General features: G+C 38.9%; 1 protein-coding gene across 1 annotated transcript in view; it reads left to right on the top strand.

Moving 5' to 3' along the window:
• The window catches only part of itga11a (integrin, alpha 11a), a 68,820-nt gene that overhangs the window by 15,576 nt on the left and 28,544 nt on the right, over positions 1-24,700 (top strand). Inside the window, exons 3-13 of the mRNA XM_024296171.2 lie at positions 6,598-6,710; positions 8,686-8,777; positions 8,889-9,003; positions 9,080-9,207; positions 9,286-9,434; positions 9,530-9,674; positions 11,224-11,389; positions 11,603-11,673; positions 18,415-18,559; positions 20,839-20,987; positions 23,686-23,829. Coding sequence (XP_024151939.1) covers positions 6,598-6,710; positions 8,686-8,777; positions 8,889-9,003; positions 9,080-9,207; positions 9,286-9,434; positions 9,530-9,674; positions 11,224-11,389; positions 11,603-11,673; positions 18,415-18,559; positions 20,839-20,987; positions 23,686-23,829 — 1,417 coding nt within the window. The remainder of the gene's footprint in view (positions 1-6,597; positions 6,711-8,685; positions 8,778-8,888; positions 9,004-9,079; positions 9,208-9,285; positions 9,435-9,529; positions 9,675-11,223; positions 11,390-11,602; positions 11,674-18,414; positions 18,560-20,838; positions 20,988-23,685; positions 23,830-24,700) is intronic.

Genomic DNA, 24,700 nt, shown 5'->3' with positions numbered 1-24,700 from the left:
AGCAAATTATAGACTCTCTTCAAAAGTAAAATTTTTAAAATTTTTGAAAGGTGTAAATGCTTATTGGACCAAATAAAGGAAAAGTGGAAAACAATACTGATTTATTCTATGCTTTTATTTTTCCAAAGTTTTTATACATTCAAGTTTTTCTCAATTACCATTTTTTAGAAGTTTTTAAACATCTTGAGTAAAACAAAATTATTTTAAAGAATATTTACCTTAAAATAATGAAAAAAAAAGACATTTAAGGTCTTTTGGTTCTTCATCAAATGCTCCTCAAAAAACTACTAAGTTCTGAAATGACTGCAATTCCAGGAATGTGTTATTTCCTCACATTTCCCCTATATCATAGTAAAAAAACCTCCACCACTCTCCGTGGGGAACTTAGAAAAGCCATATAACCCCAAACTTGCATGGAGAGGGCGTTAAAAGCTGACAGGATGCACGACCCCGCATACTTCAGTCATACTCTACAAAAATCTTTCACTCACAATTCCACTGTTTACTTTTCAACAGCTGAATCAGGTCACCTCAGAGGAGTCTTGAACTTTCCCTTATTAGCACCTTTTATCGTTGCTCACCATCATAAACTGCAGGGACTCTAATTAGGACTTTCACAACGGGACTTTATGACTCTATGTTATAGTAGTTTCAACTCTCGCAAGAAAAGTATTGCAGTTAAAAACAAAACAGTTCTCAATTGAATTTAAATTTCACAATTGAACCCTTGCTGTATTAGTGCTATGTTTACTCTCAGATACATCACTTTAAAACAAAAGAAAGAAAATAAGTTAAGATAAAAACATTTAAAAAAACAGTGTTTGGATTGTCTGACTTGATCCTTTACAGTTGTGCTCATGAGTTGATAGACCCGAGAGGAAATTGTGACCTCTAGGCCAGGGTTCCCCAAACTACGCCCCGCGGGCTGGATCCTCCACAATTTTTATTTCAACATCAGAAAGTCCTTGAATTACTGGACTTTAAGGAATTTGGGGATCTTGGGGCCTCCTGTCTGCCAGTTATTGAGAGTTGTCTTCCTGCCACAGCACTGTCACTGCATGACCTCCGAATATGTCTGGGTGGCCACCGACCGATGTTTTAGTTAGGTCCAGTTTTAACCAGCTTTGTATTAAAGCCTCTACCATGCAGCGTCTAGTGATAAAAATGCTGATTTTGCTGAAAAACTTGCATTTAGATCGCCTTGTTTGTTCGGCATTTTTAAAAATGTGACCAGTCACCCACCTTTGGTGTTATTTTATTTTCTTGTATACTTGTGTGAGTCGATAAACTTCCTCTCTTTTTAACGTTAGTCATACCTGATTGCAACATCGATTTAGAAATATATATATATATATATATATATATATATATATATATAAAATGCTGACAAGCGTAGTGGTCATTGTTTCTATACTATCTCAGTTTATGTGAGTTCTTGTTAACAAGATCGTACAGTATACATATAGATGTGTGCATAGACATGAGACAGCATAAAGTTGGAGTAGCACACTTGTGCTTGGGCAGAAATGTGGTTTCACAGCATTTTCCTCTCTTTTTTTTCCAAATATGAAAAACATTACCACATTAATGACTGTCTGGTTTTGTGCACGGCACTTCCTCAAAACCCCAAATGTCTGTATTCTCTGGTAACCATGGTAGAAAATGTTCTGCTTTCCTATTAGGGAAAGAAGGAATGTCCGTGTTATTGTAATTCCTGCACTGATGATGTACACATGCCGTAGCAACTGACCCCAATGAGCTGAGAACACCATTATTTGAACAGCTTTCATAGAATTCATGGCATCCAAAGTCAGCAATCTAACAATAGTTTCTTTTCATCAAGGTACATGTGTCCTGACCTGAACTTAAGCTGCAGTTTCTCTTCTTGCCCACAGAGACAACTGGAATAATATTCTTGATAAGACTTGCAATAGAAATGTTAAGCACTGCAGGAGTCACTGTTGTAAAATCATTTCCAGAGTCCGTGAGCTTTTAAACGTTGGCTTCAGGAGCAATAACACTAAAGGTAATTCCCATATGAGCTCGTCTTTTATGTGCAGGGATAGTCTGTTTAAACATGTCTTCAGTACTGTAATATGCTAAAATCATATGTAGTTTGAAGCCGTCTGAAAATCTGCCCTGAATTTATGTTGCACATGTAAACGTGGATGTAGAGCCTGTAGATTAAAGTTATGTACCAGGAAAATGAAACAAGAAGAAGCAAAAATGAGTATGTAAAGAACATTTTAGTGTCTAAAATGATGAAACTGGGTTTGATTTAGTATCAGACTCGCTTTGAGTCGGTTTCTAAATGGGTTGCATGTGAAAATCATTGGGGTATATCAAAGATTTTGTGAAGAATTTTAAATGTATAACCACATCAGGTCAAAGCTGTCGTGGAAAGGAAACATTGAAGGTAATACAATACATTTTAAAGGAATTAATTTTCTTTTGATCAAATTAGAAAAGGTTGGACCTGCTTTAATGATACTCATGGGAAAGTTTAGCGGAGCCAGGTAGGTTGATATTTCAGACAAATAGTGCATTTTGTGGGACAAGCATCACATTTAGCATAGATGTACCTTTTGGAAAAGCATGTTAGTAACAAGTAAAATCCAACATGGCAGCCATTTGTAAAGATGGCGGCCATACACACAATTAATACACAATATATTCAATGTCTAAACAAAATGTCTATTTATACTTGAGGGGTACCTCCAGAATACAGTTATATGTATATTATATACTATGTTATATATCTATTTATTTTAAAATCATGGATTTTCTTTTGGCTAATATGCTTTTCTGAAAGAGCATCCTCAGCTACATCCATGCCGAATTTGGGATTGCACTGCAAAATGCAAGATTATTTTATTAACTGGCTCCACTAGTTGTGCAGTATCCATATGCATGAATATTTGAACCCAGAATTACAAAAAAAGAGAATTTCATGTTGATTCCAAGGTGATTGATTTTTTCTTTTATATTAATGCCATCTTTGAACTTCAGTCAAAGCATATTTTGAAACTAACACCACCAACCAATAAAAATCATTCCAAGTGTCCTTGATGAAGTATTCAGCAGGTGGATATAAATCACGCAGGTGTATGACTGAATGAAGGTTCAAGTGAGTTTCCTATTGATCTGCATGCTTTCATAAAGTTTTTGGGGTGTATCATAATACATTATATGTTTTCTTTGCTAACCTAACAACTTATACTGTTTAAGCTCACATATCCCACAATGCCACTGTGCTGTTACCTGGTGGCAGCCGGAGTGTCACCATCGTCTACATTCATGACCACGCCAATGATTTTGAAGAAAGCTGGATGACGGCATGAAATCAGCGGTGGCAGTTGTATTTATGACCGCAGCATTAGTGGATCTTCTGGATTCTTAGGCTGAATCTGAATTCTTCCCCTACACCTACAGCTTCTCCCTAGCCCTACATTTAGCCCTCCAAACAAAGAGTTTTTTAAAAATAGTCTCTTCAAATTCAGACATCGCTACCTTTCAATATGGAAGTGCCGGTCATCTATGTTAGGTCGTAGATGCTAGCACTCAGAAAGTAGTTTTATAAAGTTTTATAAAGCTGTGCAAAAACAAAAAGTGATTACTTGCAATTAGATGTAAACTTCTGTGCTTGAGAGCATACCCAAGTGAAGAAAGGCGTTTTTTTCTTCAGATCATCCCCGCACCGGAAGGATACACAGTCATAAGTCTCCCTAAATTGTCCCAATAATAAAAAAATCAATTTTGGACACCACTACCCCTCCAAATGCCCCTACAATTGGAGGAGTAGGGGAAGAATTCAGATTTGGCCTTTGAGTGTTTTTTGTGTTATGGATTTATTTTTCTTCATGTTAAGATGAGTGACTCAACTTCCTCCACCTTGTATTATCTTCTATTTCTGCATGTACTTCTTTGAATATTTCATTTATGATTGACACTCATCTGTTAGTCATTACTTTCCCTTTCACATGTGCTTCTGGCTTTGCTCTGTTCTGTTCAGATCATGAGTCCATCAACAGCTTTGTTTGGATTCCTCCTTTTCTGGAGTCAGTTTTCCCAGCACGCTTTGCTTTATTGTTGCTTTCCAAATATGTTTCTTCATCCACTTTTCTGTAACTTTTTCCTGATTTTGAGTTGTCCCTTAATCACACAGCACAGAGTTGGGTGTGTCAGTGTCTGGGATTTCCCTTTAAACTCCTACTCTGATGTATTTTCAGTACTTTTCAAAAATATGTTACAAGTCTAATTTAACAAATACCCCCCAAAACAAAACAAAAATAACAAAAAGTAAAGCTATTCTACTAAAATGTTATGGTTGCTTGCCTGAATCACTCTAATGTAGAGATTCCCAGTAAAGCTCAGCCTTAATTGTAAGGCTTTGACCTTGCAGTGGATGGGCCGCCGTCTGTTTTAGCTATAAAGTGGTGTCGAGTGTCTTTCCTCTGGGACACCACTAAACTAGGAGTTCCGTGCCTGCTCTTTACCCTTTGATTTCAGCTTAGAACTCACTGTTGTTTAAATCCATGACCGATCAATTGGATTTACTGGCTCTAGGAGAAACATAATAGGCTCAGTAGTTTACTCATCACTCCACAATTGACAGTTTGTTACATAATTTTAACAAGAAAATATCACAGAAGGACAAAAACAAGATCTATTGAATGATGGGATAGTTTTAATATACTGTAACAATAAAAAATCTTTGAGATGTTGCCTGACAAGCTGAGATTAAGTGCAGATCAGATGAAAATTCCCTGAGTGCAGACGCGGACGGTGGCCATGGAACTGATGATGTATCCCAGGAGGCGGAGAGCAGTGGAGGAAAGGCTGGAGGATGGCCTGGAATGTGGAGACACAAACAGTCATGAAATGTAAAGAAAAATGCTGGCAGTTAGTATGTTGAACATATGATACCATGAGAGTGAAAGCCAGTGCAGCCTAAGGCACTCTGAGGAGGAAACCTTCTCAGAAAAGGTTTATGTTGGAATGTCTTTGTGTTGTTTCTGAAATTTATGCAACATATGTTTTCCTTTCATTTTAAAAGACCAACATGAGGCAAGTAAACACTAATACTTAATTTTAACATTTTTGATTTATTTATTTATTAAATTCCAAATTATCCCATTAGAAGAGTGCTCATGGGTGTCATTTGCTGCATTTTTAAGATAATTTTTCATAATTCTGTCAGCAGAATTGGAGCCAAAGGCTTGTTGTGTTCAGGCAAATGCTTGAAGAAATGGATTTTGGAAAACATTATTGCAATATGAGCTAGAGCAAAATCAATAATTCCATAATGAAGCCCCGAAGGTTGTTGATGTTAAATAAGTTACATAATTAGACTTTGAAATATGAAATACATTTGATTCCGTTCCCACCTGAAAGTACGTCATTAGCTTAGATTTAGGAAAGAAATATGAAGTTAAATCATACAGAAGTGTTCAGAGCAGCTCGTCAAGGACGTCCATTTGTTAGATCTGTTGAACAGAGCTCCTCATGTTTTATGTTACTTCTCAATGCAATCGGATTGAGTCATCCTGGCATCTGTGATTGCCAGATTGAACTTAAAGATTTGGATTTTAAAGATAATCAATGTGCAGCCAAAGGAGACAAGGTTGGTTGAATCTGCACAAACTTTCCCACTTTGCAGTTACTTATTATGGGTGTCATAAAACTTTGAATTGGTGCAAGTGCAAGTACTGGTTTGTATATGTTGAGGTATGAGGATAATTTGTGAATTTTAGCACTTCAGACATTATTTTTAAAATCTTTTTTCATCTCTCCTCCATTTTCTCAGCTGCTCCCTTTAGAGGTCGCCACAACAAATCCTCCACCTCCATCTAACCAACCACCTTGATGAACTTTTTCTTTTGTCTTCATCTTGGCTCCTTGTAGCTCCAACCTCAGGAGAGTTTAGCTTAATCACTAAATCACTCTTTCTTCTCTCAACATGTTTCGACTATCTCAATCTGCTTCCTTACATTTGTCTCCAAAACATTAAAATGTGGGCTTTCCCTCTGATCAATTCATCCCTGATTCTATCCATCCTCATCACTCCCTAATATATCCTCAACATCTTCATCTCTGCCTCCTATCTTTTCTGTCTCCAAGCCGTACAGCAGTCATCTCCTCTGTGGATTTATAGGACAAATCTTTTGGTTTCAGGTTAAGATAACCCAATAAAAACGAATCCTAACGTTTTAACAATCATGAATCACTGGAGCTAAAACTAAACAGGATGTTTTATGAAATGTTCAGGTGAAAGTTCAGGATGTTTTCTGCTCGTGTGTTCTTAGAAGAGTTTGAGATGAACATAAAAATATCAGTCAGCCTATTTTGGTCTTTTCAATTTTGACACAATTAAAAGTTTTTTAAAAATCTGTAGTATAACAAAAATGAAGGCAGAGGGTTTAATACAAATTAACCTAGAAGGGTTTAGAATATTTTTTTATTTTTTATTTATTTATTTTCAGAAGTTATGATAGTAACTGTTCAGGTCATGATACTTGTTAGAGGACAACATTCAAAAATATGTAAAAAAAGAAAAAGTCAAATTAAAGCAATATTTTAACCCCTTTTTCTCTTCAGGTTGCTAGTCGGAGCTCCCTATGAAATGAATGGACCTTACCAGACTGGGGACATTTACAAATGTTCACTGAGCAAACGGACCAACGGCAATGGCTGCTCAAAGCTCAATTTAGGTATGTTATTGCTGACATCTGCGGCTATTAACTGAAACCACACAGAAAAACACAAATAAGTACACAACTGTAGAGACGACAACAACCAACACATTTATCAGTGATGTCGGGTTGCATTGAGGGACAGTGGTTAGCACTCTTGTCCCACAGCAGCAAAGCCTTGGTTCAAATGTTACATGTTCTCCCTGTGCAATTGTTGGGTTTCCTCCGGTAACTCCAAATTCCTCCCACAGTTCAACAACATGCTTTATAGCAAGGGTGTCCAAATCTAGGCCTCAAGGGCCGGCTTCCTGCTGGTTTTTCAGAAACTCTGCCCTATCTGCTGTAGATTGCCAATAAGCCAATGAGGGGCTTCAAATGCAGGTTGATTAGAAAACATGTGGGACACCGGCCATCGAAGCCTGAATTTGGGCACCCCTGCATGATTGATTGATTGATTATTCTAAATTGTCCCTTTGGATGTGTAATTGTGTGGCCCTGCGACTGACCTGTCCAGGGTGTACCACGCCTTTGACAACAGTTGCCAAGTTAGGATCTGGCAACTCCATGACTCCATGATAAAGTAATTTTAAAAAGTAGATATTTTTACCATTGACTGTATATGAGAACTGCACTGAGTAACCCCTTCCTTCTGGTCTTCTACGTGGGAAGTTCCAACAACCTGAAATCCCAAAGATTTCTATGAAGAAATAAACGCTTATTAGTCAGTGATTATGTTTATCACAATAACCATTCTTGCTCTAAATACTTTTTTTTGACATGTTCTTGATATCTTTTTATGATATATTTTCTGTAGTTCAAGTTATTCAAGTCATAAACTAATCCAATGTTTCAATAAAAATAGATGGTTTAACATAGAACGCTCACATTTTTTTTCATTGACAGGTGATGTGTAACCTCACTTTCAAGTAGTAGGGGTGTGGCCTTCCAACAAGCTCCTGATTAGCGAGAGTGGTTGGACCAATCACTGCCCATTGACGACATCTGGCTCCAAAATGGCGGTGTCTGTAGCATGAAAAAATTAACTGACTTCATTTCATAGGAGCCGGAAGAATATCACACTCACTCTGTCCTGTTCCTATGTATGGTCGATGTTGTTCCTGGACACCATATACTGTGGTCAACACAGTATGTGATAAAATGAATACAGCAACAGAGACACGTGGCCTAACAAAGTTCAGCTTGATCTGAATATTCTTGAAAAATAACACAAGGGATAATAACCACTTAACCCTGTTAAAAAAAAACAAGGTCTCCTTCTATGGTCATCATACAGAGCCAGATAATATCAAAAGTTGCCTATTGTAGAAAATGTTTTTAAAGTTCTTCAAATATAATCAGAGAAGCAGCAGATGTCATATTGTACACATTATTAATGTTTATCACTAGAAGCTCAAGCTGTGAGATGCAGCTTTTACCAACTTTACTCCCATTAAAGCGGTGGGAGGTCCTTGGTTTCCAGTGCAGTATTGTTGGTCTTTTTTTTTTCAAACAAATACTGTCACAGTTTATTGTGACATGTGTTATTCATTTTCAGTCTTAATTGCATAATTAAAGACTGTCTAAGACCCAGTTGATGTATAAAGTCTTGGTTAAAAAAATAAAGAAAGAAAACCTCTTGATTTCTTTTTTTTTTCTTTTTTTTACATGAATAGAATTTTTTGTCATTATCATAGTGACATGTGTACGACAGACGTGTGGCTCCCATACCAGCCATTCCACATTCTCTCAAAGGTTTATGTACATTTCCAGCCGTGTGTGTTTTGCCACACAGTTCCCTCCTCATACGGGTTGCACGTGTTGTGTCGGTGGGCCACGGTAAACACTCAGACGTGAGGATGTGGACACCGCTTTGACTGGGCAGAGAGCAATAACAAACCCAGATGGCAGCAGCTGTGTTTGGCCTCGAGGGAATTGTGCATATGTGACGGTGCGCGTCGAAGCACCTCTAATTTAAAATTCATTTTCCCTCAAGGAAGGATATCTTTGACCAACGTGTCGGAGCGAAAGGACAAGATGAGGCTGGGAATGACTCTGACGTCGAACCCGAAAGACAACAGCTTCGTGGTAAGAACGCCTGATAGCGCTCCTGTAAGATTCTGTGTAAAAAGTTGTCAAATAAGGGACCGTTCCACAACCTTGAATGCTGCTTGTTTACATTTTCCTCTTGTATTTCAGGCTTGTGGGCCCTTGTGGTCCTATGAATGTGGTAGCTCTTACTACAGCACTGGGATTTGCTCCAGAGTGAATGCAAGCTTTAAGTTCTCCAGAACCATTGCTCCTGCCTTTCAGAGTAAGCTTTACATTAATTAAAAAATGTTCTGAAAAACGGAGGTACAATTAGAACGATTTCTCTTTCTCTGATTAAGGATGTGAAACCTACATGGACATAGTAATAGTCCTCGATGGCTCAAACTCCATCTATCCATGGTATGAAGTACAAGCTTTTCTTATCAACATTCTCCAGAAGTTTCATGTTGGACCAGGTCAAATACAGGTGTGTATAGTATCAAATAAAACGAAGAGGAAGATGGAATACGCTGACATTTTCTCCTCCATCCATCCACCCATCCAGGTCGGTGTCGTCCAATATGGCGAAAAAGTCGTCCATGAATTCAAACTCAGTGACTACAAATCAGTGGAGGAGGTGGTGAAAAGGGCACGCAGCATCAACCAGCGGGGTGGGGAGGAGACCAACACAGCCCTTGGCATCAACACAGCACGGTACGTCGTCTGTGCATGCCGATGAGCAGCACTGCCTCACACACAACCTGCTTCCACGGACTATTTACCGAACATGCAAATGCACATCCTTGCAGGTCGGAAGCGTTCAAACAGGGAGGACGACGTGGTGCCAAAAAAGTTATGATAGTTATAACTGATGGAGAGTCACATGACAGTGCTGATCTCAAACAAGCCATTGAGGACAGCGAGAAAGACGACATCACCCGCTATGCCATTGCTGTGAGTCTGAAAGTCGAAAGTATCATTTTGATTTTTGACAGGTTCTAACTTGGTTTGCATGTGAATTATGGGTCTGATAAACATTCTTAACCTTAAAGGCCCACTCCAATGAAAATGGTGGTTTTTGTTGGTCTTTTTAACAAGTGGCATTTTTCTCATGATTGAGCAGTGGTCCCCAAACACTGGGCTGCAGTCCGGCACTGATACGTGGGTCACTTAGTACCGGGCCACAAACAGAAATGGATAATTTCTGTTCAGTTTATTTTCTAATCCTGAATGAAGTTTTATTTTTTAAAAACTTCCGGATTCTCGTCACAACATCCGTATTGGTGACGTGACTAAAACGGCTTGATTGCTAAGCTAGTAGCGCAAAGCTAACAACAAAAACTAAACAATAAGACATATTTGGAAAGTTTATTCAGGGAGAAAAGACCCAGTGAGGAAACCCAGTAATACCTTTGACTTCAAAGAACAAAAAAGCTGCTGTTTACAGACAAAACTGTGACTCTTCCTCTGCATACGGATTAGTTGTTTTTATGTAGCATGTAGTCGTGTCTAATATGCAGCGACAAACTCTCGACTCTTTCACACACCCAGATAAGAAAGTTGGAGACACGATGGATTCACGTCTATGATGGTTGTGTCATTTTATTTTTCTTTATATATCCATCACACTTTAAAAGGTTATTAACCTTCACTTTGACATTATAGGGAAAATCTTTATCACAAACTTCAAACCAGCTGCAAACAGTTTACGGAGAATGAAGATTCAATCAAAGAAAGATGCTGATTTGTGGAAACTTATACATTTGAGATTTTCCTACAGCAAGGCTGAATTAGGTAGGCATCCGTTCAGAAACCTTAGCACAGAAAATGTTCCTTTGTGTCGAAAAAAAACCCAATGAATGAGGATTTCTGTACAGACAAAAAATGATCAATCTTTTTGCCTTGAAAGATAATCGGAGCCTGGATTGAGTGATAAAATGGCATTCTATGGGGGAAAATAAATCATATAGTATTTTATTTATGATTTTTTTTTTAAAGAAACAAGTGTAAACAAATGGATGATGGGAAATGAGATAAAGCTTACCACCTACAAACAATTCCAATTTGGAGGTAATTTTTTTTATAAACTACTGCTAAAACTATGTCATAGAAAATGACAGATTTTGACTTAAAACAGCTTTATCATAATTAAAATTCCACTGGGGACGCTTTGAAAACGGATCAAAAGAAGACTGGAGTGTGACTTTAACGATGTGATGGTGTTATATTAAAGCAGTTCTTTATGAGTGAACAAAATCAAAGTCAAAACTACAAAAAGTTAATGGAAAACATTCCATTTGAAGAGCTGTTATTTTCTGATTTGTGCCATTCAAGTCCATGGCAGTCCTGGGTAAAAAGTGAAGTCATTTGGTAGAAAACCAGATGGAATTGGCACGTTTAGAGGAAAGAAACACCAACTTAATGCTGCTATATTTAACTGTTGTTAAAACACAAATTTTCCAAGATCTTAAAGCACATATTGACATATATTTTAACTTCCCAGGTGCTTGGCTACTACAACCGCAGAGGAATCAATCCAGAAGCTTTCCTCAATGAAATCAAATACATAGCCAGCGACCCGGACGACAAACACTTCTTTAACGTGACCGATGAGTCGGCGCTAAAGGACATTGTGGATGCGCTGGGAGAACGGATCTTCAGCTTAGAAGGTTGGAAAAGATCATGTTTATCTGATCAATAAAGAATAAAGCAGGAGTTTAGACTTTTAACATTCATTTGTATCCATGTTTTGTACATTTCAGTATATAAAACCTCATTGGTTGTAGTCTAATCTTCTTAACTCAGATGATACTTTCAAAATGATTGCTGCTAGAAACTGAAGTTTCTTTGCATCTTGTCTGCAAACTGACTTGTTTACATAGGGACCAGCAAGAATGGGACGGCATTTGGCCTCCAGATGTCTCAAGCAGGGTTTTCCGCCCACAACGTGGAGGTGAGCCTGCCTGATGCTGTCTCCCATTGGGGGAAAACGACACACGTTGGCTTAATTTCTCGTGCATCATAACTCTTGCTCGCAGCGTGCCATTTAACACCCTCACCCCCTCCTGAGGTGTGAGCTCCGCACCTCCTGAGGTTTGGACCTTCCAGTTTTAAGAGCCCCCGATAGACAGACAGACATGACTTTCTCCTACCTCAACTGTGCAGCCATGATCAGATAGTCCCCTCAGGAAACATATTAGTCAAAGGGCCAACCTGGGTTACTGCAGTTCTGCATCTGAATTATATGTTTTATCTTTTACTTACTTGGAAGTCTTTTGCTTGCATCTTGCAGGAGATAGCTGCTCATGTCCTGACTTTCAGGGTGACACAGCTGGAAGGAAAAGATAAGCTTTATCCCCTTAACTGTACAGGATGTTTAAGCCAAGAAATAAAGTCAAATAATTCATTCTTTTCTGCTTTTTTTAAAAGTTGCTGATGCAACTGCTTTTATTTTTTTTAAAAATGTATCCAGTGTCATAGGGAAAGCAAATTTATGGGGTGGGGTTGTAACAAAGTGGCAGGAATGCCTGGAAATTGCATCCACAAAGCCAGATTCCAGAGATGCTTAACAATGCCAGCCTAATTGTTGAGTGTGATAATGTTTTGGAAAGAATGCTGGTCTTTTAAAGTTACAAAGCAGTCCTCGGGGCCCAGATGTTCTTTACTGAGTGTTATTAGTGCCAACTTTGAAGGAGGCTTATGTCACATACTTTGCAGATGTCTCTTGCATCTGCACACGCTGCACTTCTCTTTGACTCCAGACTCCATCAATCCATTTTTTATACTTGTTTCATCCTCCAATATGTTTCCTGTCCATCACTTACACAGAGAAACAATTTGTATTTGAAGGTGCACGCTCTTAGACTATTAAACAAATACCCCAGGAAGCCTGTGCAATGACTGAGCAAAGGGGAGACGAGGTCCAGTGAAGGTTTATGTGCTCCTGGTGAGGCACAACAACCACTTGTCAGCAGTTTTCCATAAAGTAACATTTTCTTTTCTTAAAAAGAAAATTGAAAAGGCTTTTTATCATGCAACTGATTAACTTCAAAGATACAAAGATGAAAGGTAATGTCAGTTTTCATCCATCCAACGATTCCCTTTCGGGCCACAGGGTTGCTTAAGCCAACCCAGCAACTGTTAGGTAAAGTCGGGATAGCTTTCAAAAAGCTGATTCTCAAAGATCTTAGAAGTTATTCTAGCTCAGTTTAGTGTGAAAATGATACCAATACTGCTAAAAAGACACTCACAACCAGCAGATGCAGGGAGGGGAGTGTTAAGCCTTAAATGGTAACCAAACAGTGAAGTTGGAGACTGACTCCGCCCACAGCTGGAATTTGAAAATCCAGTCCGAGGGATGGGGCTGAGGGGCAGGACTGTTATCATTACAGCACCTGCAGATCGTGACGTCAGACGTCGGAAACTTACATGGTTTGTCCAATCATAAAATTCAACTGTAATACCTCAATTAAACCTGTAGGGGGCACCACACAGGCTGTTTTTGACTACATTTTTGAAGAATTAAACAAGTTTATTTTAATTTGTCAAAAATGCGTCAATGACCAACAGACACCAAACCCCCATTTATAGAGATCAACAAACAAAAAAGATGATTTAGGGTTTGGTTAACCTTTAAGGACAACTTTAGTAAAGGTTTTCAGGATGATTTTAACATGGGAGTCAATGGGAATAGCTCAGTCTAAGCACCAGCCTCTCTGGTCGCCCTCAGCCCCCATGTCACCCCGCCCACTCTTTATACGATCTATGATTAATACTTGGATTTAGCTCATAAATAGCATATAGTAACTTCAGTACCCTGCAGATGGCGATATCGTCTAATCCGCCCAACAAACCAGCCATGGTGAAGTAGATAAAGATGCAGACTCTTTGCACACAATCACAATGTATCGAGTAACGGTAAGTGTTCCTTCAAATGTTGTGGAGAAAAGAGTACATATATTTAATCAAAAATGTAGTTGAGTAGAGAGTAAAAGTTGCTTATATTCTTGATACTCAGTACAAGTACAAAGTAGCCCCCCCGCCCCAAAAAAAAAAAACTTAAGTAAAGTGAAAAAGTCAATTTTCTCCAATACTTTACACCACTTAATATGGACTGTAGTCTGAATTCTGTTTGCTCAGGAAATGCTCTGAATAAATAAATGCTGCTCTTTTCAGGAAATGTATGAGTTATTCTCCCACTAAGACAGGAGCTAAGTCCCTGCATGTAACTGTGGTAGATTTGTGCCGCACTGGTTTTTGAGGGTAAACTGTTTTGGGGTTTTATCCTTTTTTGCCATGGCGACCATTTTTGGCTGCAACAGATAACCACACTGGCATAACACTGCTGTTACAGAGTGACGTAGTGCAGTGGTGGTGAGCACACAATTCCGTCTTTCAGTAGGGATCTGCAGGTCTTCCAGCTCTCAGTTAATGCCCTGGAAAATGTGTTGTCGGCAGTATTGTGTGGCACAGAGAAAACTCGAAGGCGCACAGAGAATCACCCATGCAAAATATTACAGCATAATGCCCAATTTTAGTGTTGGATGTAATTTCAGCATTTTTAAATTAAATTTTTAAACACTGACAGTTGAAATATGAAGAGTAGAAAAACAAAGAGATGAAAGAATACTTTACAAAGATCATTTAAGGTTCAACGTTTGTGTTTATTGGATGAGCTGAAAGAGTTTCGTTATCATATTGAAGTGCAGTAATTGTCTCCTTTATTTATTTTACAGTGATTAACATTGAAAAATAATGTCTCCAATCCACCAAAAATCCTCTGAAACACATAATTTGACATAAACAGACTAAATTATTTAGCAGTTTTTAAACAATTAGCAGCATATTATAAACCCTAGCGAGTAACTCTTTAAGTTTGTTAAATTCAGCTGTCTAACCTGTAATACTGTAAGTTGTCAGGGAACTGATGACATAGAGGGATGCATGGTGGTTCAGTCATTGGTTCAAATCTCAGCTGGAACTCTTCTTTGTGGAGTTTACATGAATTCTCTCCAGGTGATCCGGCTTCCTCCCACAGTCCAAAAACATGCTTCATTTGTTGGTTGAGAGTTTAAATTGCCCCTAGGTGTGTGTGCGTGTGACCCTCTGATAGACTGGATGGATGGATGGATGGATGGATGGATGGATGGATGGATGGATGGATGGATGGAGAATTAGAGATGGATGGATGGAAAAATAGAGATGGATGGATGGATGGATGGATTGAGAAATAGAGATAATGGATGGATAGAGATATAGAGACGGATGGATAAATGGATGGATGGATGGATGGATGGATGGATGGATGGAGATATAAAGATAATGGATGGATGGAGATATAGAGATGGATGAATGGTTGGAGGGAGGGATAGAAATATAGAGATGCATGGATGGATGGATGGATGGAGAAATAGAAATGGGTGGATTGATGGATGGATGGAGATATAGAGATGGGTGGATGGAGAAATAGAGATGGATGAAAGGATGGATGGGTGGAGGGAGGGAGGGATGGATGGAGATATAGAGATGGATGCATGGATGGATGGATGGAGAAATAGAGATCGGTGGATGGATGGATGGGAGGAGGGAGGGATGGATGGATGTACATATAGAGATGGATGGATGGATGGATGGATGGAGAAAAAGAGATGGATGGATGGAGGGAGGGACGGATGGAGATATGGAGATGGAGGGAGAGATGGATGGACATACAGAGATGGATGGATGGATCAAGAAATAGAGATGGATGGATGGATGGAGATATAGAGATGGATGGATGGCTAGAGAAATAGAGATTTGTCAGGGAACTGATGACATAGAGGGATGCATGGTGGTTCAGTCATTGGTTCAAATCTCAGCTGGAACTCTTATGTGGAGTTTATATGAATTCTCTCCAGGTGATCCGGCTTCCTCCCACAGTCCAAAATCATGCTTCATTCGTTGGTTGAGAGTTTAAATTGCCCCTAGGTGTGTGTGTGTGTGACCCTCTGATAGACTGGATGGATGGAGAATTAGAGATGGATGGATGGAAAAATAGAGATGGATGGATGAATGGAGAAATAGAGATAATGGATGGATGGAGATATAGAGATGGGTGGATGGAGAAATGTAGATGGATGGAAGAATGGATGGGTGGAGGGAGGGAGAGATGGATGGAGATATAGAGATGGATGGGTGGAGAAATAGAGATGGATGGATGAAGGGAGGGACGGATGGAGATATAGAGATGGATGGATTGATGGATGGATGGATGGATGGATGGAGGGAGAGATGGATGGAGATATAGAGATGGATGGATGGATGAATCAAGAAATAGAGATGAATGGATGGATGGATGAATGAATGAATGGATGGATAGATGGATGGATGGAGATATAGAGATGGATGGATAGAGAAATAGAGATGATTGGATGGATGGAGAAATAGAGATGGATGGATGGAGAAATAGAGATGGATGGACGGAGGGAGGGACGGATGGAGATATAGAGATGGATGGATGGAGATATAGAGATGGATGGATGGAGAAATAGAGATGGATGGAAGAATGGATGGGTGGAGGGAGGGAGAGATGGATAGAGATATAGAGATGGATGGGTGGAGAAATAGAGATGGATGGATGGAGGGAGGGACGGATGGAGATATAGAGATGGATGGATGGATTGATGGATGGATGGATGGATGGATGGATGGATGGATGGATGGATGGATGGAGGGAGAGATGGGTGGAGATATAGAGATGGATGGATGAATCAAGAAATAGAGATGAATGGATGGATGGATGAATGGATGGATGGATGGATGGATGGATGGAGATATAGAAATGGATGGATAGAGAAATAGAGATGATTGGATGGATGGAGAAATAGAGATGGATGGACGGAGGGAGGGACGGATAGAGAGATAGAGATGGATGGATGGATGGATGGTTGGATGGATGGATGGATTGATGGATGGAGATATAGAGATGGATGGATGGAGAAATAGAGATGGATGGATGGATGGAGATATAGAGATGGATGGATGGAGAAATAGAGATGGATGGACGGAGGGAGGGGCGGATGGAGATATAGAGATGGATGGATGGAGATATAGAGATGGATGGACGGAGGGAGGGGCGGATGGAGATATAGAGATGGATGGATGGATGGAAGGAGAGATGGATGGAGATATAGAGATGGATGGATGGATCAATAAATAGAGATGGCCGGATAGATAGATAGATAGATAGATAGATAGATAGATAGATAGATAGATAGATAGATAGATAGATAGATAGATAGATAGATAGATAGATGAATAGATAGATAGATAGATAGATAGATAGATAGATAGATAGATAGATAGAGATGATTGGATGGATGGAGATATAGAGATGAATGGATGGAGGATTGAGACATAGAGATGGATGGATGAATGGAGAAATAGAGATGGATGGATGAATGGATGGAGATATAGAGATGGATGGATGGATATATAAACATGGATGGATGAATGGATGGAGAAATAGAGATTGATAGATACCGTATTTTCCGGACTATAAGTCGCGGTTTTTTTCATAGATTGAATGTCCCTGCGACTTATACTCCAGTGCGACTTATATACGAATTTTTAATGATGAGATATGGACCGTAAGTCTAGAGTGCCCTCTTATGGTGATCTATGCAATTACTTTATTTACTTTAGTTATTCAGACGTGACACAGAGGACGAAGAATTTAAGGGATTTAGTGATATGGAGTGAGATTGCGTGCAATTAATTACAGTAAAGATACAAAGTTGATGAGTTCTTGAGGCTATAGTTAAATAAAACTGTTATGTTATATAAATGCTACACCTTTTCGTTTTTTTCATGATGCTAATATGTGAATATGTGTTGACACATATTCAGCCTGTTTTCTATTCACTTATGAATGTTATAACTTACCTTCCAGGATGATGTAATATCGTTTTTTTCAACCAGTTTGTAAAATAAATTACTTGAAAAAAATGCGACTTATACTCCAGTGCGACTTATGTATGGTTTTTTCTTCTTCATTATGCATTTTTTGGCCCCTGCGACTTATACTCCGGTGCGACTTATAGTCCGAAAAATACGGTAGATGGATGCATGGATGGATGGAAGAAACAGTGAAACAAAAGACAAATAGAAGAGATGACACCACAGATAACAATGAAGAACTGAAAACCAGACACTTGTTTACACACTGAGAGTAATTAACTTAAATCACAACATCTGTAGATAATTAGAAACTGGAATCTGATGTGCAGGAGGAACACACAAAACATGACAAATACCAAGAAAACATGGCTGAAAATAAAAAAAAAGGCCCCATTCTCACGCTAGTAGAGACTTCTTAATGTTTAAATAAATATCAACTCAATTTAATTTGCCCTGTTTAAAAAAATATACAATGAGAATTCTTCAGGAAAAGATTGAGGAAATGACCTTAGTTTTTAATGCTTCTATTTTGTGTTAGTCCTCCCATAAACAACAGCTCTAGAGTGATGTTTATTCTTCCCTTGAGATGTTTTTGCTAAGACATGTAAAAATATAGTTATGCTTTCAACACAAAGCATCACATTTATATAATCTTTGACTAGAGCTGTGTTAACTAAAGCTGCTGAAATAAAACAAAGACTTTGTATTTCAATTTTGTGCATCATTGTTTTTAACTTCACTGTCCCTCTGTCAACAGGATGGGACGGTGGTGGGCGCAGTGGGTGCATATGACTGGAATGGGGCAGTGCTCAAAGAAACCAGACAGGGGAAGGTGGTTCCTCCAAAGTTGTCCTACAGGCAGGAGTTTCCTGAGGAGCTCAAAAACCATGGGGCATACTTGGGTGAGCAACACGACATCGATGCCAACAGCCACTGGTGCTTAGTTACTGTTCACATCTTTTTTTTGTTCCCGTAGAGGCTTATTTGGTCGTCCTTGTAAAAGTAAAGACCTGTGGTTTAGCACCAGTTATCCCAGCTGCAGCCCGTCTCCATAAAACACACCCGAGACTTGTATGCTTCCCATCATATTCACCCTCATCTCATTTCACCTTCACCCAGCTCTGCTTTTACAGTCACTGACGGGATTGGCTGTGAATGGAATTCAATCCACTGTATAAAAAAAAAATCTTTTTGCGGGTAAAGAAAATTTAGAAAAAAGGATTTCTATGGAGGAGAACTGAACGTCATGGGAGAGTAAAAATTAATGTACACAAAGAGATTAAAAGTCCAACATCTGTATGAATGAATTCAGCAAATTCATCTAAGCCATCAAAAGTGGAAAAAAAAATTCTATATTTAAAACAAATACAGTCCTGGCAAAACAAAAAACAAAAAAACTAACACTAGAGCAGCTTTCTGTTAGATGATCTACTTTTTTTTCTCTAAATCAGTCCAAACTTTAGATTAAACTTCGAGAGCCCATATTCCAAAAAACAGTCTTAAAGATGGATCAACAAATTAGAAATTCACTTTTTTATTTAAGGTCAGCTGATGCAGTTTTATGTCAACCTCACCTTAGTCATAGATTTTGATTCACACCAGTAATAATTTTTAAGATGGTTCTTGCCCCTCCCTCATTAAAGCCAAGTCTCTTCTGATTGGCTGCACAACCTCAGTAGTGGGCATCTAATTATTTATTTATTTATTTTAGTTTGCATTTCTCTTTGTTTTTGGGGGTAAATTTTATCTTCATCCTCTGTATAATATTAGCAGCTGCTTTAAACTGTATTTAAACTCTAATTCATGTAGGAAACCATCATAATGTGATGTAGCAGACTTCAGCCTCATCCGACTGTAACAGCAAATCTGACAAATACAATAACAAAAATATGAACTGACATCTTCTTAATTTAATAATAAATGTGAATCCATCATTTGAGCAACTTTATTAGCAACATCTTTGTGATATTAGACACAGTTACTGAATATTATACATTATTTTGGTGTGTGGGAACATCTGTTACAAATAAATTCATATTTGGAGTAAAGACTCGTTTTTGTCTGTTAGATTCAGATTTTGAAGTTTATGCCTCTTTTCTTTTTTTCTCACCAACTATTTTTTGAGAATAGAAACTTTTCAATTATGTTTTTTTTTTGTTAACATTGATAGCTTGTGAGGGTTAATTAAGCTGCCCTTTTAAGAAAGTACTAGATGGATTTTTGAAATGCGACCAAGAGACTTGACATGTTTTAAGAATTAATCAAAAGTGGTGGGGAGAATCCACTAGTTTTTCAAAATAAAAATTCCTTCAGAATCAGATTATAAAAAAATAAATAAAAAATGTAGATCTTTTTACATTTTTTTTTTTTCCTCTGGTACCAACTGTCCCACTGACCAGTTCTGCTCCGTGGCTGGGGTCTTTGAGTTTACCCTAGTTTAAAGGTCAGAAACAGAAATGAGTCACTTAATACAGACACAAACACAGGGCTGTAAAGTCTTATGCAGCCTTAAGTAAAACTAATCCACCTTTGTGAACCTAGCAACCATAGCTAGTATTTTAAATGAACTGAATTTAATCTATGAACTAAAGGGGCAGGCAGCAATGTACTGTAGATCTGGTTTCATATTTATGTTGGCACAGAAGCAAATAGGTAAAAGCTGAACTTTTAAACTAATACTAAGAAGATTTCTGTGTGCTTAATAATTACTGCTCTTGTTACGATCCCTAGTTGAGCGTTTATCTTCAGATTAAATGTGCATCAGTACTAAAATGATGCACACTTGTCTTATGGCCTACCGTTGGGCTAAATGTGATAGAAATGTGTTCAAGACATCTTGAGAGAAGATGTCCCCTTCTGATGATGTCATCACAAGGTCAGGTGATGGGTTAGATCTACTCTTTTCGTCAAAAACGTTCTAAATTTGTAAAGGCTGTGGTTTTTCCCATTTCCATAAAATGGTAAGATTTCAAAATAAAGTCTGAAATGGTGTCTGAACATTCTTTATTTTGATTCTATTTAATATAAGTCATAAAAAATCTCTGTTTTTTTTTTATTTGCCCTAACTCATGATAAGGATGTGAACAAATTCTTTATTCAGCACATGAAAATGTTACAAAGCAGCACAATAACGAAACCTATCAAATAACAGCATGCATGTTTTTGTGTTCCACATAAACAGGTTATACCGTAACATCTGTGATGTCAGCCAGGAGTGGCCGTCTGCTCGTAGCAGGAGCTCCACGATTTAATCACACCGGCAAAGTGATTATCTTCACTTTGAAGAACTCCGGCAACCTCACCATCCTGCATTCACTTAAAGGCTATCAGGTAAAGCTCCAGCCCTCGCATGGAAACATGTTCTTTTCCACAACCCGCATGTCGCCTGCGTGCAGGAATGTGTTCATTAGGAAGCTGCGGTGTTCATGTCACACCCTGAGGACATCAAAGTTTGTTATCCTCAAACTCTGGTTGTTTAGGAGGTAACTGAGACAGTCATTTGGTAGCGAAATTCCAAAAGTGACTGGAAATTAAACACCTTTAACTACAACCTAAATGCATTTTTTAGATGAAGTGTTTGCAGCAGGCTGACTTCTCTCTGGAGTCAATCAATCTGTAATGCTTTAGGAGTTTAATGGTATTAGCTATGGTTTTTAAATGCTAATTGTTGACTAGTTGGTGCAAACCTTTCAGCTGGCAAACTTGCTTTGCCATGAGCATTTTCTGCAAAAGAAAGCAAGCAGTTTCTTGCTGTAACCTACAACAAAGTCTAAATGTGAAATGAATTTCGAAAAACTAGAGCAAAAAGATTACCTTTTTGTTTTCCACAAATTATTTTTATTTATTTATTTATTTTTGGTATTTAACTTCCAAAAATAATTTAAAGTCATTCACTTTTTGCAGTTGGAAAACATTGATATCCTAAAGGACTTTTATTTTGAAATTGAATCTTAAGTCAAAAGGATAAATGCATTCCAAGCTGCATAAAAGAGCACAATAAAATAATTCACTACATTCAGATTAATTAAAAATGAATTCTGTTAATCAATAGCTTTGAGAGAGCAACAGACAATTTTCGGCAGCTTAATGCTGTTTGCTTGACTAAGCAAAGTGTAGAAATGGTCAAGACGGATGTGGATCAGAACGCTGATGACAGCTGCTCTCATACCTGGCAGCTCCTCAGAGACGGCGAGTCTGAAGTGATCCTGCAGCAGCGAACACTGCACGCTGTCAGCAGCAAAATCATTCAGACCAGCAGATGTTTTTGCTCATGAAGAAACCTTATGGATCTCACAAAATCTCAAGGAAAAACTTTCTTTTTTTTCTTTTAGTATTTACACTTTATAGGCAGATGTTTTTAATCCATAAACAGATAAATAGAGTTCCATTTCCTCAAATTCTTCATGAGTTGATCAAACAAACCATCAGTCAAATAAAGCTACGTTCACAACGGGCGTGTGACACAAGTTCAAGAGCACACTAAATGGATGTTTGGCCCACGGTGTTCACGCTGTTTCATGTCCACCACCTACAGTTGGAAAAAGCTTGATGCAAATTTTCACAAATCTTGTTCTAGGCTGTGTCTTTCACAGCTCTACTCCGATATATAAAAGAGTTGATGTCATGGAATTCCAGTCGGATACACCCCACAATTATTCATTTCTCCCCCGTGATCAATTTTCACACAATTGGCACTTCTGTGAATGAAATGGGATGTCATCCATGCGTCACTGCCAAATCTGAATCCCTGATTGGTCAAAGTTCATCCTGGTTGAACTTTAAATGAGCGTTTTAATGGCTACGAATTTTGTACATAGAGCCCAAAAGTAGTTGTAGAAGCTTGCTTAGCTATGTGCAAAGGCGAGAGTTTTGAAAATAAAAAAGCCTAAAACGACCCAGCCAATAAGGCCAAGTGGGCCCATATGGTTTAAAAGTAGGCGCCAATTGGGTTTGTCCACTTTGGCTTAAGTGGGCTCTCGGTGGGCTGGCTCGTTACGCTAAGCAGTCGTCTGATGGACATTGTTCCACTGCCCATGGTCCAACAGAACTAGCAGGGTCGCCGTCCAGACTGGCTGTCCTTGGGCAGCGGAGCCAATGCGGGCAAACACAGGTGGGGCCACCATGGAAACTGTAGACAAACCCAATTGGGGCCCACATTTTCTGCCCACTTTCAATCCATATGGGGCCCACTTGGAAGCATTCTCGTGGGTTTACACAGACTTTTCATCAGAAGTGGTAGACTGAACACGAGTTGCCGAGGCTGATGTGATCATAGTTTAACATTTTCCTCTACAAAGACCCAATTCTTCCTTTCTCCCTTATGTAGCATTAGCCCTCCAAAAATAGTGTCTCAGATTTTGGATGTCTCTTTCACTTGATTATATCACTAATAGTTGCCGACAATAGTTAGCTAGCTTTAGCGAGGAGCTTCCAGTGCTCAAATATACATAACAAGAGCGGCTTAATAACTTTAAAAAGTTCATACAACAACAAAGTGCTAGTAACACTAACATAGCTGACCAGCGACTTATGATGATGTCATTGGGTGGGAGTAATGTCCAAATTTGAAGACTATTTTTCCATAACTCTCCGTTTGGAGGGCTAAATGTAGCGGTAGGGAGAAGCTTTAGGGATAGGGGAAGAATTTGGATTCAGCTTAACACTCGATGACACCATCAATAGTCACTGGTCAGCTACGTTAGCTTGTAGCTACCAGCGGTCAGAAAATAGATGATAACTTCAGTTTTATAACTTTGAACTTCTGTGCTTCTGAGCACACCCACATGAAGAAAATCGCTTCTCCTCTGGGGCGCAGATTGACGTAGAACTCCCTCGCAATAGAGGGGTTTGTATCCTTCGGTTGGAGGGGAGGATATTAGAAAATATATTTCTGACACCACGTCACAAGCCCCTTCATATGGAAGGGTAGGGAGAAGGGAAGAATCCAGATCGGGCCAAAGACATGTGGTCGTGATTTCATGCAGCAGTGTGATCTATGTATTTCTTCACTTTTAATGTCTTTCTTCAGATCGGCTCTTACTACGGCAGTGAGATTGCCCCAATGGATATTGACGGAGACGGCGTGACGGACAACCTTCTGGTGGCAGCTCCAATGTTTTTCAGCGGAGGCCTGGAGAAAGGAAAGGTCTACATTTACAGAATAACAGAGCTGGTAGGTAGAAACTCTGAAAAGACGCAGACGCTCCAAACGTTCCGGTTTGAACTCATTTGTAGAAAATGGGGTTAGCACCTGTTTCAACTCCAGACTTTCACAGTCATTTCAAACGGACCTCACCAGAAGTGTCGGGTAACACTGACAGACTGCAGTGGTACAGTTCACGCAATGACACGCTGCTGGCAGACGCCTGACACAGAACCCTTTACAGATGAAAGGTGCAGATCACATCGGAGAACGTCGTCTTGCCGCGCAGAATTTATTATGAAACCCCAAATGAACTCAAAAGGAAAGTATTCTGCTGCTTCTAAGCTCATTTTGAGTAGATTTAATGGACAGAAAATTCCCGGTTTTCCAGGTCTGTCTTACAGGCAGGATTAATGACGGTGCTAAACTGTTTGAATACACTGAGCAGACACAGATGAGGTATTTAAGAGCCGGGCTTGGCACAAAACACATCGCAGGTGGCAGCTTTAATGACAAAACACAAACTAATCATTCAGCAACAACATGTGTCATCATTTGGATGAAAAGCCCCATGTTCAGTGTAATTAATTATGATTCATCAGGTGTTCCTGCTTAGCGACTTTGTTCTGGAAAATCTCTTAAATCCACTTCAATAACACGTTTTTGTGGTCACTCTTGATGCGATTCCACATATTTTACTTAAACTGCGCAAAAAAATTCAAGTTTTTGATTATTGTTTTTTTAATCTCCACAAATCAGTCTTATTGTACTTTTACATATCCTCACTAAGACTTCTTCACATGTTCCTTTGTATTAGTATTTCTATAAATCAGGGGTCTCAAACTCGCGGCCCGCGGGCCATTTGCGGCCCGCAGGATGATGATTTGCGGCCCCCGTCTTC

Source organism: Oryzias melastigma, linkage group LG3, assembly GCF_002922805.2.
Source record: "Oryzias melastigma strain HK-1 linkage group LG3, ASM292280v2, whole genome shotgun sequence".
Lineage (NCBI taxonomy): Eukaryota > Metazoa > Chordata > Actinopteri > Beloniformes > Adrianichthyidae > Oryzias > Oryzias melastigma.
Note: the sequence above shows the minus strand (reverse complement) of the source record. Positions and strands in the feature narration are given on the sequence as shown.